Source organism: Bos grunniens, chromosome 26 (genome assembly GCF_055505025.1).
Source record: "Bos grunniens cultivar Pamir isolate PY7600 chromosome 26, Bosgru_T2T1.0, whole genome shotgun sequence".
Lineage (NCBI taxonomy): Eukaryota > Metazoa > Chordata > Mammalia > Artiodactyla > Bovidae > Bos > Bos grunniens.
In genome coordinates, this window is record NC_141190.1 from 30,617,901 (window position 1) to 30,637,560 (window position 19,660).

Below are 19,660 nucleotides of genomic sequence, written 5' to 3' on the forward strand. Positions count from 1 at the left end.
ATACCTGTCCCCTTAGAAAAGCAGAGGACGTCATTCACCACTCATCCCTCATGAGGACCCTACTTACAAAATATGGACTATGGCAACACTGGCCTTTGTGAGGCATATCTCAGAGTATGTTTTCTTGGAATAAACTGTATCTTGGAACACATTTAAAACTACTTGACTGAAGAAATGTTCAGTAGTGGAACCCTTCTACCCTGTTGGTGGGAATGTAAATTGGTCCAGGGACTGTGGAGAACAGCATGCATGCGTGCTAAGTTGCTTCAGTCATATTTGACTCTTTGTGACTCTGTGGACTGTAGCCCACCAGTCTCCTCTGTCCATGGGATTCTCCAGACAGTGGGTTGTCATGCCCCCCTCCAGGGGATCTTCCTGACCTAGTGATCAAACCCACGTCTCTTAAATCTCCTGCATTGGCAGGCAGGTTCTTTACCACTAGCACCACCTGGGAAGCCTGGAGAACAGTATAGAGGGTCCTTAAAAAACTGAAAACAGAGTTACCATACAATCCTGCAGTTCCACTCCTGGAGCATATATCCAGAGAAAACTCTAATTCAAAAAGACATGTACACCCTAATGTTTATTGCAGCACTATTTATAATAGCCAAGACACGGAAGCAACCTAAATGTTCACCAAGAGATGAATGATAAAGGAGATGTGGTGTGTATAGACACACACACATATAATGGAATGTTAGCCACAAAAAAGAATGAAATGCCATTTGCAGCCACATGGATGAACCTAGAGATTATCAGATTAAGTGAAGTCAGTCAGATATAGAGAAAGACATCATATGATATCACTTATTTGTGGAACCTAAAAAAGTAATATAAGTGAGTTTATTTATGAAACGGAAATAGACTCACAGACATAGAAAATAAAATGGTGGGGAGCTAAATTAGGAGTTTGGAATTAACATATACACACTTCTATATATAAAACAAACAAGGACCTACTGTATGTAGCACAGGAAATTATATTCAGTATTTGGTAGTAGCCTATAATGGAAAAGTCGCTTAGCGACTTCACTTTCACTTTTCACTTTCATGCATTGGAGAAGGAAATGGCAACCCACTCCAGTGTTCTTGCCTGAAGAATCCCAGGGACGGCGGGGCCTAGTGGGCTGACGTCTATGGGGTCGTACAGAGTCGGACACGACTGAAGTGACTTAGCAGCAGCAGTAGCAGTATAATGGAAAAGAATCTGAAAAAAAAATGTGTGTATATATGTATACACACACACACAAAACCAAATGACTTTGCTGTACACCTGAAATTATTGCAACATTGTAAATTAACTACACTTGGGTTTTAAAGAATGGTCTAAAAAACTGACTTAAGAAATGTTCAGTAGTGACTAACAGTACTTTGGAGGGGCAGTCTGCCTTCCTGGTTCATGTAGACATCGCTTGCATCTTGACTCGTTTGGCCAGGGCAGTTCCTGATTTGACAGTGCTGTTGTAGATCACCAGACTGCTGACCTTGGTTGATGTTTCCTTATAGGATTCCAACTCAGTTGTTTTGTTATGAATGAAGAAATCTAAAGTATTTTTAATTTTAGGTTTAAACTTGGTCCCAATATTTGAATTTTAAATTCTTTACTGTTTTAATCACCATGCTTTTTTCATAAACAAATTCAGTATCCTTTACGTTTCAACCTCTTTCATTAGGCTGTCTTCATCAATTATAATCTCTTCTTTCATTTAGATTCTGTCACCCTTGATACCTGTATGACTCATTTCATTGTGAACCAACTGAAACAAAATATGTTTCATTCTGTAGTCTGGATTATAAACTGTTAAAATTTACCTTTCTTTTTTCACTTCTCCCACTCAAGCATCGAGAACATTGCTGAATACACAAAAGTCATGTAATAAATATACAACTGAATGATTTTTTAAAAGGAAAAAACCAACATTTTCATATTGTTAGTTGATTTCTGCCTAGATTTTATTTTTTCGCATTAAAGCATAGTTCATTTTATTCAACTTTTTTATCTTTATCTAGTTGATTTACACTGATGTGCCAATCTCTGCTGTACAGCAAAGTGACTGTTATACATACATATATATATATATATTCTTTAAAATATTCTTTTCCATTATGGCTTATCCCAGGAGATTGGAAATAGTTCCCTGTACTATACCTGGGACTTTGTTGTTTATCCATTCTAAATGTAATATTTGCATCTACCAACCCCAGATTCCCAGTCCCTCCCTCTCCCGCCCCCACCACCCACCTTGGGAACCACAAGTCTGATCTCTGTGTCTGTGAGTCTGTTTTATATGTACATACATTAATTTGTGACGTATTTTAGATTCCACATGTAAGTGATATCATGTGGTATTTGTCTTTCTGACTTCATTATGATAATCTCTACTTTTATCCATGTTGCTGTACATTGTGCTTAGATTTTAATATGACTTTAACTTATATTTTACAAAACAGGAAATTGACCCACCCATTTTTTTCTGCACCGCCCTCTGCCATTTTTTCTTGATATGCAACTGTAGTAAGGAGTCATCTGAAACTTCTTAAACTAAAAGTTCTATATATGTACTGAATATCTGGGGTTAAATATGACAAGTTATTCCTTTGGCAAAATACTTGTTAACTCTGCATTTTTTTTTAGATGATTGAATTCAAAGCCCTCTTGGGAGCCTCTAATTATTGCAAGAGAACTACCAGTCTCTCTCCATCCTCCAGTCATATCATATGAGTTCAGTTATTAGGCATATGCTATAATAATCCTAATGAAGAGTTTAAAGGCCTTTTTTACTGTGGACCTTATTTTGTTTAGTTTTAGTCTGTGAGAGTCCTCACCTAAGAAATTTTACAATTCAAGATTAAAATTCTGTGATTTTTGTTTGCACATCAGGGGAGGAGAGTGACTTTCAGTTCAGTTCAGTCGCTCAGTCATGTCCGACTCTTTGCGACCCCATGAATCGCAGCACGCCAGCCCTCCCTGTCCATCACCAACTCCCAGAGTTCACTCAGACTCACGTCCATCGAGTCAGTGATGCCATCCAGCCATCTCATCCTCTGTTGTCCCCTTCTCCTCCTGCCCCCAATCCCTCCCAGCATCAGAGTCTTTTCCAATGAGTCAAGTCTTTGCATGAGGTGGCTAAAGTACTGGAGTTTCAGCTTTAGCATCATTCCTTCCAAAGAAATCCTAGGGCTGATATCCTTCAGAATGGACTGGTTGGATCTCCTTGCAGTCCAAGGGACTCTCAAGAGTCTTCCCCAACACCACAATTCAAAAGCATCAATTCTTTGGCGCTCAGCCTTCTTCACAGTCCAACTCTCACATCCATACATGACCACAGGAAAAACCACAGCCTTGACTAGACGGACCTTTTATTGGCAAAGTAATGTCTCTGCTTTTGAATATGCTATCTAGGTTGGACATAACTTTCCTTCCAAGGAGTAAGCGTCTTTTAATTTCATGGCTGCAGTCACCATCTGCAGTGATTTTGGAGCCCAGAAAAATAAAGTCTGACACTGTTTCCACTGTTTCCCCATCTATTTCCCATGAAGTGATGGGACCGGATGCCATGATCTTCATTTTCTGAATGTTGAGCTTTAAGCCAACTTTTTCACTCTCCACTTTCACTTTCATCAAGAGGCTTTTGAGTTCCTCTTCACTTTCTGCCATAAGGGTGGTGTCATCTGCATATCTGAGGTTATTGGTATTTCTCCCGGCAGTCTTGATTCCAGCTTGTGTTTCTTCCAGTCCAGTGTTTCTCATGATGTACTCTGCATATAAGTAAGTAGGGTGAAAATATACAGCCTTGACGTACTCCTTTTCCTATGTGGAAACAGTCTGTTGTTCCACAGCCAGTTTGAACTGTTGCTTCCTAACCTGCATACAGGTTTCTCAAGAGGCAGGTCAGGTGGTCTGGTATTCCCATCTCTTTCAGAATTTTCCACAGTTTATTGTGATCCACACAGTCAAAGGCTTTGGCATAAAAACAGAAATAGATGTTTTTCTGGAACTCTCTTACTTTTTCCATGATCCAGCAGATGTTGGCAATTTGATCTCTGGTTCCTCTGCCTTTTCTTTGAACTGGCTTGGAGAATTTTGAGCATTACTTTACTAGCATGTGAGATGAGTGCAATTGTGCTGTAGTTTGAGCATTCTTTGGCATTGCCTTTCTTTGGGATTGGAATGAAAACTGACCTTTTCCAGTCCTGTGGCCACTGCTGAGTTTTCCACATTTGCTGGCATATTGAGTGCAGCACTTTCACAGCATCATCTTTCAGGATTTGAAATAGCTCACCTGGAATTCCATCACCTCCACTAGTTTGTTCGTAGTGATGCTTTCTAAGGCCCACTTGACTTCACATTCCAGGATGTCTGGTTCTAGGTCAGTGATCACACCATTGTGATTATCTGGGTCGTGAAGATCCAGAGTGACTTTAAAATTGTTAAATCTCATTAACCAGGAATCCATTGATAAACTTTTAAGGAAAACTAAACAAAATTATTTTTCTTTATCCACGTCAGGTATGTCAGGTTTCAGCCTGGAGCCAATTATTAGATTTGAGTTATTGAACTCAATAGAGAGATTTGGAATGGAAATGCTAACAGACCTCTTAACTATGCTGGCTAGAAGGTACTAGAAGAATCTTGACAATTCATCAGCCAAACCTCACTTCACTACCCTTAACATCCTTGCCTGTCAGTGACATAATTGGCTGCCTTCTGCTATCCCTCCCTGAACTTGCTAGCATTTGAGAATGTCTCTTGACATTATTTCTTATGTATTAAGACAGAGAAACCATAGTTTGACGGGTGAGCTAGTAAACCATCTGACCGTCTTTGAGGAGAAAATGGAGGATGTGTTTTGTTCCTGCGGCAGTTGACACGGTTGCTAAATATTCAATTGTAGTTCTTTAAGGAATAGGGCTAATCTGTGAACACATTTGTGGGCTTTCTTTTCAGATATACTAACTTCTGGATTAAGTTATACATTATGAACTGCAGAACCAGATATGTAAACTAATGTTGTTTCAGGGTGAAATTATGTATCCAGAACTCTCATCATGGTAATCATAGTTCCTTATTGGGTACATGGGCTTCTCTGGTAGCTCAGCTAGTAAAGAATCTGCCTGCAATGGAAGAGACCTGCATTCGATCCTGGGTTGGGAAGATCCCCTGGAGGAAAGCATGTCAACCCACTCCAGTATTCTTGCCCAGAGAATCCCCACAGACAGAGGAGCCTGGCGGGCTATGGTCCAGGGACTCACAAAGAGTCAGACACGACTGAGCAACTTAAGCACAGCAAAGCAGAACACACAGGATCCATGGAATGTAAATTCATGAGGCTGTCTGCTAGCATATACAGGAAACATTTCCCTAACCTGCCCACAGGATGATGAGTATGTTAAAGAACACAGTGACTTTTGGTGAAGAATTCTGTCACCTGGCTTTTTTCCAGGTGTAGAATATTGGAGGTGGGTAGTACGAGAGGGGAGAGGGAGACAGAGAAATAAAAAGGAAAAGCTAATAACTGATACACTTAGATATTAGGAAGCAGGGGACTATTTTATAGGTTGTTGATTCAGTGCCTGGAATTGACCTTAGAGCCATATATTTTGTCTCACCCTGTCCTCACTGGCCACAGAATTTTGCTGTTTTTGTTGTGTTGGATCATATGAAGTTGTCATTTTTATAAGTGAGAAAGGGCTGAGTATCAGAAATTTTACATGGTTTAAACTAATGCATAATAATATAAACACTGTAGGATGGCTACAGTTGTGGAGAGGAGTGTGTGTCTCTCTGTGTGTGTGTGTGTGTGTGTGTGTGAATGAAAGGTGGAAGGGAGGAAATGGAAATTAATGAGCCTTTTCGGGTAGTGAAGCTGAAAACCTCTAACCTAGCCTTGGTTTTATACATGCAAAATCAAATACAGGCGCCCAGTGTTTTTCTACTTCTACATTAATACAGTTGAGAAAGTTTATGGGACTGGATAAAATTAAATCACCTGTGACAGAGATTGGCACTGGGGATAATAATCTGAAGTGACCAACGTCTGCGGCGTACAACAAAAGTGGCAGAAAACTGAAAGCCAGTAGGCACACCTGCACTTGCATACAGATACTCTTTTGAAACTGAATAATGTGCAAGTTCTTATGTGTCTTAAAATAGGCTTTAAGATGTTTTTAGTGGAATATCCAGACTGCTGATTTCACTTACCTTTGTCTTTCTTAGACGAGCTCATCTTCGCCTGTGTTTAGAACGCTTAAAAGTTCTGATTCCACTAGGACCAGATTGCACCAGGCACACAACACTTGGTTTGCTCAACAAAGCCAAAGCACACATCAAGGTAGGAATTTTTTTTTTTATCATATTTTCACATGACTCTCTCAGTCCTGCTCTCTTTTTAGTAGTGATTTCTGTCCGCATATATCAGCTAGCTCACAATGCTCTCCTTTAATGACTGACCTCAAGAGAAACTTTCTGAAAATTTAACGCTAATCTGATAGGAGCAACATAACCTGACTACACTGAATTGTTTTGACAGCATGGCCATTTGAGAGCTGGGAATACTAGGAAAATAACAGTTACTCTGCTGATACCCGAAGGCAGGCAGTTGTGCCCTCTGGTGGAGATGACTTCACTTGGCTGTGTCCCTCAGTGTTTTTCCATCAAACTATACTGCAGAGCAGGTTTCTCTTTTATGGCAATAACTTGACAGACTTTGAAAATTCCATATTGTTCTAGTAATGTAGCATTCATTATATACACAAAGTGAAGAAAGAACTATTTTTGATGTTTAAAAATACATATTTATGTATGTTTTTATACACACACGTATACTTGTATAGTCATTCATGTTTTCTCTGTCAAAGAAGAAATCTTCTGAGATGTTAGGGAGGAATCCATTTTACTGTTTGTACTGTACAACACACAAATATCACTGTATCATTTCAGAAACTTGAAGAAGCTGAAAGGAAGAGCCAGCACCAGCTAGAGAATTTGGAACGAGAACAGAGATTTTTAAAGCGGCGACTGGAACAGCTGCAGGGTCCTCAAGAGATGGAACGAATACGAATGGACAGCATTGGATCAACTATTTCTTCAGATCGTTCTGATTCAGAGCGAGGTAGGCAGTGAGCTTCTTCCCTAATGAAACAAAGCGTCCCTGTCTCTGAATTTAGAGAGGGTAGGATGGGTGGCATTGTGTTTGCTTCCTTCTTCTGCACCAACACTGTATGTAGCATTCTAGAGTTTATGCAGTCACAACATTGTCTAGCAATGCCTGTGTGAACTGTAGAACATTTTTTCTTGACTATATATATATATATACACACATATATATGTATATCAAATATTCTACTTTGAAAAAATTTTAAAGTTGTAAGTTTTCTGTAGAAAATTGTTGAGTTCTCATATACCCTTCACCCAGGTTCCTCTAACGTTAATCTTATGTAACCATAATACAGCTATCAAAACCAAGAAATTAACATTCATAAAATACTATTAATCTATTAACCTTATTCAGACTTCACAACTTTTCCTAATAATGTTCTGTGTCTGATCCAGGATCCAGTGTAAGATCTCCATTGCCTTAGAAATATTTCTTCAGTCTTTCTTTCGTGACCATGACACATTTGAAGAATATTGGTCAGTTATTTTATACAGTGTTCCTCAATTTGGGTTTATCTGATGTTTTGTGTTAGACTGAGGTGTTACACATTTGAGGGAAGAAAATACCACAGAAGTGATGTTGTGCCCTTCTTAGTTCATTATATCAGAAAGATACATGACGTTGATATGTTTTATTACTGGTGATGTTTTTATATCTGTATTTTAAACTACCACACCCTCCATTTCTCGTAACATCTGTCCCAGAACATTTGTCTTTGACATAATTAAAGAAAAAAACAACCAGAAAAGAAATTGTAATTGTTTGAATTTTACTGATCTGTTCATCTATAGCTCCCACCACATCAGGCCTCACACCACAATAAAAGATCCCAGAGGTGAACTCTGGTCACTTCATATTTGGGAAACTAGAGCTCACACGATTTTGAGCATTCTGAAACAAAAAAAGAGAAAATTTTGTAAAATTTCTTTTTATGATGCAAATTTGAAAAAATTTTATTATTATTTTGGTTGCTGTGCAAGGACTTTCCTCTAGTTGGTCTAGAGGTTCCTCTAGGCTACTCTTCATTGCAGTGTACAAGCTTCTCATTGCAGTCACTTCTCTTGTTGGGCTCTAGAGCCCAGGCTCAGTAGCTGTGGCATATGGGCTTAGCTGCCCTGAGGTATGTGGAATCTTTCTGAACCAGGGATTGAACCCATGTCCCCTGCATTGGCAGGTGGATTCTTAACCACTGGACTACCAGGGAAGTCCTGTTATGGAAGATTTAAAACATATACTAAAGTAAATAGGATCATGAACTCTCAGGTATCCATTATCCAGCTTGTACAGTTGTCAACATTTTGTCATTCTTTTTTCACCTGTTCTCTACCACCCATATGCCCTGACCATTTCTTCTGAAGTTTTTAAAATCAAATCTCAGGTAACATTTCATTTTGTTCCTAAATACTTCAGTATGTTATCTTTAATAAATAGGACTTTAAAAAACACACAATACTGTTACATCCCATAAAATTGAGTTGGCCAAAAGTTCATTGCTTCAGTTCAGTTCAGTTGCTCAGTCCTGTCCGACTCTTTGCAACCCCATGAATTGCAGCACACCAGGCCTCCCTGTCCATCACCATCTCCCAGAGCTTACCCAAACTCATGTCCATTGAGTCAGTGATGCCATCCAGCCATCTCATCTTCTGTCATCCCCTTCTCCTCCTGCCCCTAAACCCTCCCAGCCATCTCATCTTTTGTCGTCCCCTTCTTCTCCTGCCCCTAAACCCTCCCAGCATCAGGGTCTTTTCCAATGAGTCAACTCTTCGCATGAGGTGGCCAAAGTATTGGAGTTTCAGCTTCAGCATCAGTCCTTCCAATTCACAACAATTTTATTAGATTGTATTGTGATAGCTCTCATATCAGTGTGCATATTTTAAAAAAAACTTCAGTGAATTTTCATGTAGCCATTTTAATATTGAAGATGGAAGAAAACATTTTCAGAATATTATATTATTTCAAGAAAGGTAAAAATGCAACTGAAACACAAAGATTTGTGCAGTTTATGAAGTTGCCGTGACTACTCAAATATGTCAAAAGTAGTTTGTGAAGTTTCATGCTGGAGATTTCTTGCTGGATGATGCTTCACAGTCAGGTTGAAGTTGTAAAGAATCAGATTGAGACATTAATTGAGAACAATAAACGTTATGCCACATAGGAGACAGTCAACATACTCAGAATATCCAAGCACTGAAAATCATTTGCATCAACTTAATTATGTTAATTACTTTGTTTGGGTTCCATTTAAGTGAAAAAAAACCTTCTTGACTATATTTCTGCATGCGATTCTCTGCTGAAACATAACAAAAGCACTCTGTTTTTAAATCAAATTGTGACGGACAATGAAAAGTGGATACTGTACAATAATGTGGAATGGAAGACATCGTGGAGCAAGCAAAATGAACCACCACCAACCACATCATCCAAAGGTTATCTTGTGTATATGGTGGAACTGGAAGGAGTCCTCTATTATGAGCTCCTTCTGGAAAACCAAATGATTAATTACAATAAGTACTGCTCCCAGTTAGACCAAGTGAGAGCAGCACTCAGTGAAAAGCGTAATTAGTCAACAGAAAATGCATTATCTTCCATCAGGGTACCACAAGACTGCTTGTTTCTTTGATGACCAGGAAAAACTGTTACAGCTTGACTGGGAAGTTTTGATTCATCTGCTGTATCCACAAGACAGTCCACCTTCTGATCCATTTATTTCAGCCTTTACAAAATTTTCTTAATGGAAAAAATCTTAGTTCTTTGGAAGACTGTAAAAGGCACCTGGAACAGTTCTTTACTGAAAAAGACCAAGTTTTAGGCAGATGGAATTATGAAGTTGCCTGAAAAATGGCAGAAGATAGTGGAACAAAACTGAATTTGTTGTTCAGTAAACTGCTTGGTGAAAGTGAAAAATCTGTCTTGTATTTTTACTTAAAAACCAAAGAAACTTTATGGCCAACCCAATAAAATCAGATAATCCTATTTAATGTCATCTAACACCCAGTTTCATCAATTTTTCTCAAAAAAGGCATGATTGGTGTGTTTGAGTAAGAATCCAAAGTCTACATTACATTTGTTTGTACCTTTTAAGGTACAGTTAGCCCTTGAACAGCACAAGTGTGAACTGCACAGGTACATTTATATGTAGATATTTTTCATTAAATATGTGCTACAGTACTACATGATCCATGGTTGGTTGAATGTGCAGATAGGGAGGGCTGACTTAACAGTAGACTCAGATTTTTGTCTGTGTGGAGGGTTGGCATCCTTAACCCCCCATGCTGTTCAAGGGTCAACTATACTTGTGTAGTTTTCCCTTTCCCACTTTTTTTTCAATGCCATTTATTTGTTGTAGAACCTGGGAAACTGTATAATTTTTCTTACCGTTTCCCACATTCTAGATGTGGCTGAATGAATCTCATGGTGTCATTTAACATGTTCTGCCTTCATATTTCTTGTAAACTGGTTGATAGGTCTAGGGGTTTGATTATATTCAAGTTTTTTTTTTTTTTGGAGGCACGGATACTTCATAGGTGGTACTGTGTACTTCCTATGCATCAGTATTATTTTTAATTGTCCCATGCTAGTGATAACATTGGTCACTGGGTTCAGATGATGTCATCTTGATCAGATCAGATCAGTCGCTCAGTCGTGTCCGACTCTTTGTGACCCCACGAATCGCAGCATGCCAGGCCTCCCTGTCCATCACCAACTCCCGGAGTTCACTCAGACTCACGTCCATCGAGTCAGTGATGCCATCCAGCCATCTCATCCTCTGTCTTCCCCTTCTCCTCCTGCCCCCAGTCCCTCCCAGCATCAGGGTCTTTCCCAATGCATCAACTCGTCACATGAGGTGGCCAAAGTATTGGAGTTTCAGCTTCAGCATCATTCCTTCCAAAGAAATCCCAGGGCTGATCTCCTTTAGAATGGACTGGTTGGATCTCCTTGCAGTCCAAGGGACTCTCTCAAGAGTCTTCTCCAACACCACAGTTCAAAAGCATCAATTCTTTGGCACTCAGCCTTCTTCACAGTCCAACTCTCACATCCATACATGACCACAGGAAAAACCATAGCCCCGACTAGACGAACCTTTGTTGGCAAAGTAATGTCTCTGCTTTTGAATATGCTATCTAGGTTGGTTATAACTTTCCTTCCAAGGAGTAAGCATCTTTTAATTTCATGGCAGCAGTCACCATCTGTAGTGATTTTGGAGCCCAGAAAAATAAAGTCTGACACTGTTTCCACTGTTTCCCCATCTATTTCCCATGAAGTGGTGGGATCGGATGCCATGATCTTCATTTTCTGAATGTTGAGCTTTAAGCCAACTTTTTCACTCTCCACTTTCACTTTCATCAAGAGGCTTTTGAGTTCCTCTTCACTTTCTGCCATAAGAGTGGTGTCATCTGCATCTGAGGTTATTGATATTTCTCCTGGCAATCTTGATTCCAGTTTGTGTTTCTTCCAGTCCAGCATTTCTTATGATGTACTCTGCATATAAGTTAAATAAACAGGGTGACAATATACAGCCTTGACGAACTCCTTTTTCTATTTGGAACTAGTCTGTTGTTCCATGTCCAGTTCTAACTGTTGCTTCCTGACCTGCATACAAATTTCTCAAGAGGCAGATCAGGTGGTCTTGATACATTAATTCAAATGTATCCACCTTTTGCTTAATAGTTTGTTATTGATGATTGTTGCCCTGATCATTATTTTATTAGGTGTTCCAAAATAGTGATTTTCTATCATTGTTGGGTTTATTAACTTTTTCTTCTTTAAAGAACATTTTTTCATCAATTTTCTGGTTACCTTCAAATAAAGTCTTTACTGGAAAGATGGGATAAATGCTTGTTTTTGCTTTATCAATTTTCCGAGTAATGAATTGGCACCGTAGCAACCTCCAGAGTTAACTTTTTTGTTTAGCTCTTTGATTATCTTGTAAAGTCCTATTTTTTCATGTACTGAATATGTCCCAATCCACTGTAGTCATTCTTGTTAATTCTTTTTAATATCCGAATTTCCCATATTCTGTGGGAACCTTTCAAATAGGTTTTTAACACAACCCTAGGAGTTCGTGGGTTTGTTGTCGTTATGTAAAAGCTTACTTTTGTTGTGTGGCACTTGAAGAATAGTAGTTCACCAGAAGCAGCAGCAAGAGCCTCAAGGTCATAATGCATTTACGAGTGAGAGGCATAGCAGAAATAACCCTGTGTAAGGAGGCAGACCTTGGTCCTCCTCTTTCTTTTGCTGGCTACTAAGCTGTGTGATCTTGTTCAGTCTTCAGGCTTTAGCTGCCCTTGCTGCTATTGTCTCCTCCTTGTACCCACCCCACCTCCAAATTTCAGAGAGGTAGTATGTCTTCATCATACTATTCCTGTTCTTACCTGGCAGCCCTCTTTCTCAGCGTTAGGGACTTTTAAATTCAGCATGCTCTGGATAGGGTGTTTTGATTGTGTTTCCCAACTAGAGGTCGGATGAGTGTTCTGTGATCTAGGAAACACTAAATAGCCTGTGAAGGATTAATGGATATGAAGAAAATAGTTATGCATTCATAGTATTATTTGTACAGTTTGTTTCGATAACTGAGTGCATTTTAAAAAGACTGCGAAAACTTTTTGAAGCAGTAAGCCGTCTTGAAAATTATATTCTTCAAAATAACTTGCTCTGTCTTCTTGTGCTCAGCTAGAATCCACTTTTCTAAAGCAACTGTGATCAGTATGAACCGTTAAAATCAGGCCCAATGTGAAACATCAGGCTTTTGAATTTAAGAGAATTGAAGGGAGAAAACAGTCTTTCAGCTCCGTTAAAAAAAAAAAAAAATTGCTTTTTATGTATTATTGCTGATTGCACATGTAGTATTTAACAATTAAAATACAGTATGTATATATAAATAGCTGGGTCACATATGTATTTAGATTTTACCATGTTTTGTTTTTGAAGTAAAGTTAATCAGCACCAGTATTTAAAGTAAAATGCTTTTACTATAATCTTTACTATAGATCTGACTATAATCCAGAGACTCTTAAGCCTCACGCCCTCATTTCAAGCTTTATTTGATGAAAGAAAATTAATTTGAAGACAAATCTGTGTTCTCTTTGCACTTTTTAATCATGGGCTTATTATGGTTACTGAATAGTCAAGAGATCTTTATGATGAATCCTGGAAGTCTACAGAACTATGCCACCAAAGGCCTGGATGGAAACATATTCTAGTTCATCTATATTGTTTATTCTCCCCCTCCCCACCAACCCCCATGAAGGGAGTTCTGCTTAAACATCACTGAGAATTAGTTTCTAGTTTAAGGCAAAACAGATGTTAAACCACTCAGGATTGGGATCTTTTAATATTAAACACTTAATTCCCAAATAGGTCAAGTGCTTTTGGTGGGAGGTCTAGACAGACTGGCGTCAAAAGCTTTAGTAAACTTGCTGCATAAATTGAGACCACCACTGTATACCAGACATTTCTTTGCAAATATATCCGTTTCTCATCTTCGGTTCCTTCTGTTCTTAAGAGATCGCTGATAACAGTTTGTATAATAATTCCTTTATACTACAAAAAGTAATTACTTTTCCTCATGCCTTGTTAGTTCTTGCAAGTGCACATGTACTAATGTTCCTCCTTTTTTCCCTTTGGCAGAGGAGATTGAAGTGGATGTTGAAAGCACAGAGTTCTCCCATGGAGAAGTGGACAATATCAGTACCACCAGCATCAGTGACATTGATGACCACAGCAGCCTGCAGAGTATTGGGAGTGACGAGGGTTACTCCAGTGCCAGTGTCAAACTTTCGTTCACTTCCTAGAACCCAGCATGACATGACAGTGCAGGGCAAAGTATTCACTGGGCCAATTCAATCCAAACAATCTCTTAAATTGGGTTCATGATGCAGTCTCCTCTTTAAAGCTAAGCAAAACTATACTTGAACAAGAGTCAAGAGACCTCTATTTAAGCAAATACTTAGCAAAAAGTGGGGCAGAGCCTCCCCTGCAGAACAAATATTCATATTTGAAAATCATAGTTTCTAATGGCAGCAGAAAATGTGTGTGAAATTTTCTCAATTTGATTTAGTTGATTTGAAAGAGGACACTGGAGATTACATCCTCTTTTTCTAGTTTGCTCCTATCATATTGATTGAGTAGACACATTTAAGGATGGGATTATGAACCCTTCCTGAGCTCTTTGGTCCTAACAACAAACAAGAATCAAACCTATAGTAAAGACAAGATAATCAGGCATTAATCTTGGATAGCTAAAAAGCTATTAAAACAGCCTAGGACAGCTTATCATGAAGCCTGTGGATGATCAATTCTTTATAAAAAGGAAAAAAAAAAAAAGCTCATTTCATGCTCTGCAAAAGGAGAGACTCCCATGAAGCCTTTTGAAAGGGATCATCATGCAGCTCAGCTTTCTGTTGGATTCCATGCTAAGCAAGCTAACCTTATCCTGCATTGTTAGCACTAGGGCAGCCAATCGCCAGCTCTACAGTCAGCCGCCCTTAGGCCCTTGGGGAAGTCCCTGTGCGTGACAGCGTCTACCACGCAGGGCCTGATTTTGGATTGAGGGGCCAGAAGGAAAAAGCTCCACGTGCCTCCATGTCTGCGTGGGCCAGAAGAGTTGTACACGCAGATTAGCAGGCCAAGGTCTGAGCCACGGCAGCATTTTTATTTCAGATTTTGATAACTGTTTGTATGTGTTGAAAACCAAAATGACATCTTTTTAAAGCTTGTCCATAAAAAACATAGACGTCTTTTATAGTGTAAAACACATGGGAAAAAAATCATCTATTTTGATGCAGCATTTGATAATGATAAAAACACCTCACACCTCACTCTTTATAGTGCACAAAATGAATGAGGTCTGGGCTAAGTAGAAGAAAGGTCAGTGCTGTTTTTGTTTTCTTTTAGAATCATTACCTTTTATCATCTCTTAACCATCTGATATCTATAGTAGACACACTATCATAGTTAACATAGTTAAGTTTGGCACTTGTCTCATTTTAATGTAAAGATCTGCTTCCGTTTCCTACAGGCAGTCTCTCTCCTTCCTCACAGCCCCATTGTGCAGGTGCTATTGTTGCTCTTGTCAATATTTTCAGAAATGTTATTTTAAGTGAAATTTCTAGCCTGCACTTTGATGTCATGTGTTCCCTTTGTCTTTCAAGCTCCAAGGTTCTCCCCAGCCCTCCCCCTTATCCTGGGAAGCCTTGGAGACCTTATCCTGACTCTTTGGACTTTGTATACTTTAAATAATTTAACTACCCTTAATTACTTAAAAAAGGAAAAAAAAAGCTTTATGATTTTCGTAACTTATTGCTGATTTTAATGGGTTAATTTCAGTCCTGTAGTTTTATTTTGTTTAGATAGGGCTGGGCAAGGAAAAAGAAAATAAAGACAACCATATTTAGCAGTGCAGTTGAGTTGTGTGTATGTTAAACTATCCTTTGTAAGTAGCACTTTTAACAGCTCTCACTGCTTCTATATATGAAGTGAACCATCTTGGTCATACACAAGGCCTCATCATATACTTACTTGTTCTTGTGCTCTTCCCGTGCCTCCAGAAATATTTTATCCTTGATTGTGGTATGTCTGAGTGAAAGAAATTCTTTGAAGTAGATGTGTGAAAAACTGCATGCCTTTAGAAGCCCCTTATTAGAACTTGCTACTTCAGGTGCTGGGGACTTAATGCAAAACATGGTAAAAGAAATTTGTTTCTGTGGCCCAGGTAAATTATTTCTGGTTTCATTTATAATTACTCCTGGCCAAGTCAAAATATTCCTCTATATGCTTGCTTTTGACTTTCCCAAGGGAGACAGTTTGAAGACTCTGCTAACTACCATGGAAAGTAAATGGAAGCCAGTGACAGAGTTTCTGTTTTGTTATTCCCATGGCATTCACTTGAATCACTTGCCTAGGGCTGGAATTTGGGACTTCATTTAGGTGAACTTGAGGTGCTGCCATTTTGCTGTATATGTAAAGATGGTGGGCTGGGAAGCCTTTGTCACAAACCTATAGGACCTATTTCAACTGCCCCCTAAACTACTCCTTCCCTGAATTTGTTTCCTTTGGGGGAAGGGGATGGATTGTATGATGAATAAGTATTAATTTTTTAAAAGACAAACTGACTTTGAAGATACAAAAAGTTAACCACAAGAAATAAAAATTGTGAATGAAGAATACCCGAGTGCTTTTTGTACCACCCTTCTCTATGAAGGAAAAAATACGAATGAACATCCACACCTTGAGAGGCAAATCTCTTTCAGTGTCCATGTTGATACTACTTCAGTGGTCAGAATTAATGGCAGTTTAAAATCATTGCCATTTCCTGTTCTATAGCTTTAGAACAGGTGCCTTCTTGACTGATAATTCCATATAACCTAACTGCAGATGGTTTAATGTACCAAATTTTAATTTCTTCAGGCAGGACACAAAGCCATTTATCATTATCTGTTCTCCAAATAACTTTTTAGGGAATCCCTTAGGCTATATACTATTATTCAAATTGAAAACCAGTCTGGAGGGTCCCACTTAATCCTCACTAACCTGAGTTAACACTGCCCCCTATATAATAGATCTGTGTGCTATGATGTGTGCTCACTCACTCACTCATGGCTGACTCTCTGCAACCCTAAGGATTGTTGCCTGCTAGGCTCCTCTGTCCATGGGATTTCCCAGGCAAGAATACTGGAGTAGGTTGCCATTTCCTCCTCCAGGGGATCTTCCTGACCCAGGGATCGAACCCATTTCTCTTGCGTCTCCCACATTTTCAGGTGGATTCTTTACCACTCGTGCCACCCGGGAAACAACAGCTTTTAGTACTATGAAGGGATTTTAAAAGGCAGTGAGAATTACTGAGGCAAAGCTTCTACACCTAAGGCCACACGGACAGTTTCCTGGGTCATTTCTCTTGAGAACTGTTTACCCTCTAGGTAAAGGTTTACCAACTGTCTACCCTCTTGGTAAAGGTTTTTTCGAGGGTTTGTTTTCTTCCACTTAGTCCTTTTCCTATTATCCTTCCACCTCGAAATATTCCATAGCCCATTCCAAAAATTGCATAAAACAACAAGGATTTTGGCTACATTTAAATAACAGTTCTAACATTTGCTAAGGATGCTGGGCAAGTTACTAAATTACTTCATGGAGACTGTTTCCTCCTGAAAAAGTTGTTAAAAATACTACCTCTACTTTGAAAGACTGTTAAGGATTAAAACTGATATAGGTAATTCAACCCTACCCCCATAATCTAGGGGCTTGTAGCCTACCAGGCTTCTCCATCCATGGGATTTTCCAGGCAAGAATACTGGAGTGGGTTACCATTTCCTTCTCCAGGGGATCTTCCCGACTCAGGGATTGAACCCAGGTCTCCCGCATTGGAGGCAGATGCTTTAACCTCTGAGCTACCAGGGAAGATATTCTCTTCATCTTGAATCCTGAACTTTAGTTATTCTGACTCTGGGTCTTCCCAAAAAAGACTATTAATAAAATGGTTCATTTTCACAATTCTGTGGCAGGTTATACATTTTAAGACGTAAATTTTGACATCCCATAGAAATTTTTAAATAAAGGCTTTGTAAGAGTCATGTTATTGGTTTTAGTGATTACCTGGTCTTCCTAAAAAAAAAAAGGACCTGCGTTTGAGTATGTTATACACTGATAGTAACTGCTGCATAATAAATTGAGTGCCCCAGTTAATATTTTAGTGCTGGCCTCACCATGAAAAAGAATCTTATTGCCCTATGTACTAGATCTAACAGGAAACTAGTTTTCTTATGGAATACCATCTGATTCTTTTAAATAAGTGTAGATCAAAACAGAATACTGGTTGGCAGCTTCAGTTCTTCCTTCTGTTTTACCTTTGTGCTCAGTAAGCCAGTTGTGTCCGACTGTCTGCAGGCTCATGGACTGTAGCCTGCCAGGCTCCTCTGCCCATGGAATTTTCCAGGCAAGAATGCTGGAGCATGTTGCCATGTCCTCCAGATAATCTGACCCAGGGTGTTGAGCCGGAGTCTCTTTCGTCTCCTGCACTGGCAGGCGGATTCTTTACCACTAGTGCCACCTGGGAACCCCTTTACCTTTTCATACAGTAATCAATTATTAAGGGAAATGACTTAAAATGAAAATGAAGCTCTTTTAAAGTTCTGCCAACTTCCTATAATTTTGGAATTTTCTATTTTCTCAAGCTCTTAGCTATGGAAGATGCTTTTAAAAGTCTTTACCAGTAGGACAATAATTGGTATATTCTAGATTTTCACACTAGAGCACAGAATAGCACTGTAAAAACACAAAAGCCATAAAATACCTCTAACATTAATACAAATTTAAGAAGTCAATTTTTTCTAAATTAGCAGCTTCATCACACTCACTCTGAAAGCTAGGTCAACTAAACTTGACAGTGCTCTTGGAGGGAAAAACTGGGCAAAAGAACCAAACGGATACTTACTCCTCCTTCTCGCACACTTTTGGGCAATGAACAACTGGACAACTGGACAATTACCATCTATTAAAGACTAGCCTAGCTGCGGATCTCAGACTTCAACACTAGTTTTCCAAAGTCAAGTGTTTGCTCCCAAGTCAAGTGTTTCCTCCAAGCCTGAATTGTTTCTGTGGTCAGAAATTCACTGCATCTTGCTAAAGTGAGTTACAGGGCTTAAAAGGGGGAAAAAACAAATGCACATCAGTTCCACCAAAAAAAGGAAAGTCATGAGCCAGCAAAATAATAATCATGATTTTAGGGCCTCAAGTTGAGAAAGTAGCTCTTCAAACATTAAAAAAAAAACCCTTTTCTTCTAATGAGCATAACCATGGCTTCTTTAGCTGTGCTCTTTAACTGGGGAAACAAACTACAATTTTAATAATTCCAGTAACAAGCGTGTACTGGTTCTGTAAAAATGAACCGGTCAAGTGCTTGGTGGAAATAAACTGACAGGTTTTTTTGTTTGCCCCAGCAACTAAAAGATGACTTAAGTATCCAAAATTTGGTCAAGTTCAGCTGTCAACTACCAGAAGCCCAGCATTCTTCTCGGATCTGCTTTTCCCTGCTCAAGGCACACACAAAGAAACTTAGGTTGGTGCAGAAGTAATTGCGATTCTGCCTTGTTTACCTTTTTTGTTTGACATTGGAATACATTCTTAATCATTTTAGTGTGCATTTCATGCTTTTGTTTTTTTGCTAGTGACTCATTACTTGCTGTTTATTTTATATTTTAGACTATGGAAATAATACTAAGACAAAAAGCAATTTAAGCGATTTTCTTATTTGAGTTCAAAATGGGTTGTAAAGCAAAAGAGACAACTCACAACAGCACATCTGGCCCAGGAACTTCTAATGAACCTACAGTGCAATGATGGTTTGTTTAAGAAGTTTTGCAAAGGAAGAAAGAGCCTTGAAGATGAGAAGTGCACATCAGAAGTTGACAAAGACCAACTGAGAGCCATCACTGAAACTGATTCTCTTACAAGTACATGAGAAATTGCCAAGGAACTCCATGTCGACCATCCCTATGGTCATTCAGCATTTG

At 39.0% G+C, this 19,660-nt stretch overlaps 1 protein-coding gene across 7 annotated transcripts in view; it reads left to right on the top strand.

Moving 5' to 3' along the window:
• The window catches only part of MXI1 (MAX interactor 1, dimerization protein), a 92,871-nt gene extending 76,552 nt beyond the window's left edge, over positions 1 to 16,319 (top strand). For all 7 annotated transcript variants that reach the window (XM_086378965.1, XM_086378967.1, XM_086378968.1 and 4 more), the window contains 3 exons: positions 6,218 to 6,332; positions 6,941 to 7,112; positions 13,785 to 16,319. In XM_086378965.1, the coding sequence (XP_086235091.1) occupies positions 6,218 to 6,332; positions 6,941 to 7,112; positions 13,785 to 13,948 (451 nt within the window). In that variant the 3' untranslated portion in view covers positions 13,949 to 16,319. The remainder of the gene's footprint in view (positions 1 to 6,217; positions 6,333 to 6,940; positions 7,113 to 13,784) is intronic.
• Positions 16,320 to 19,660: the final 3,341 nt, after the last annotated feature.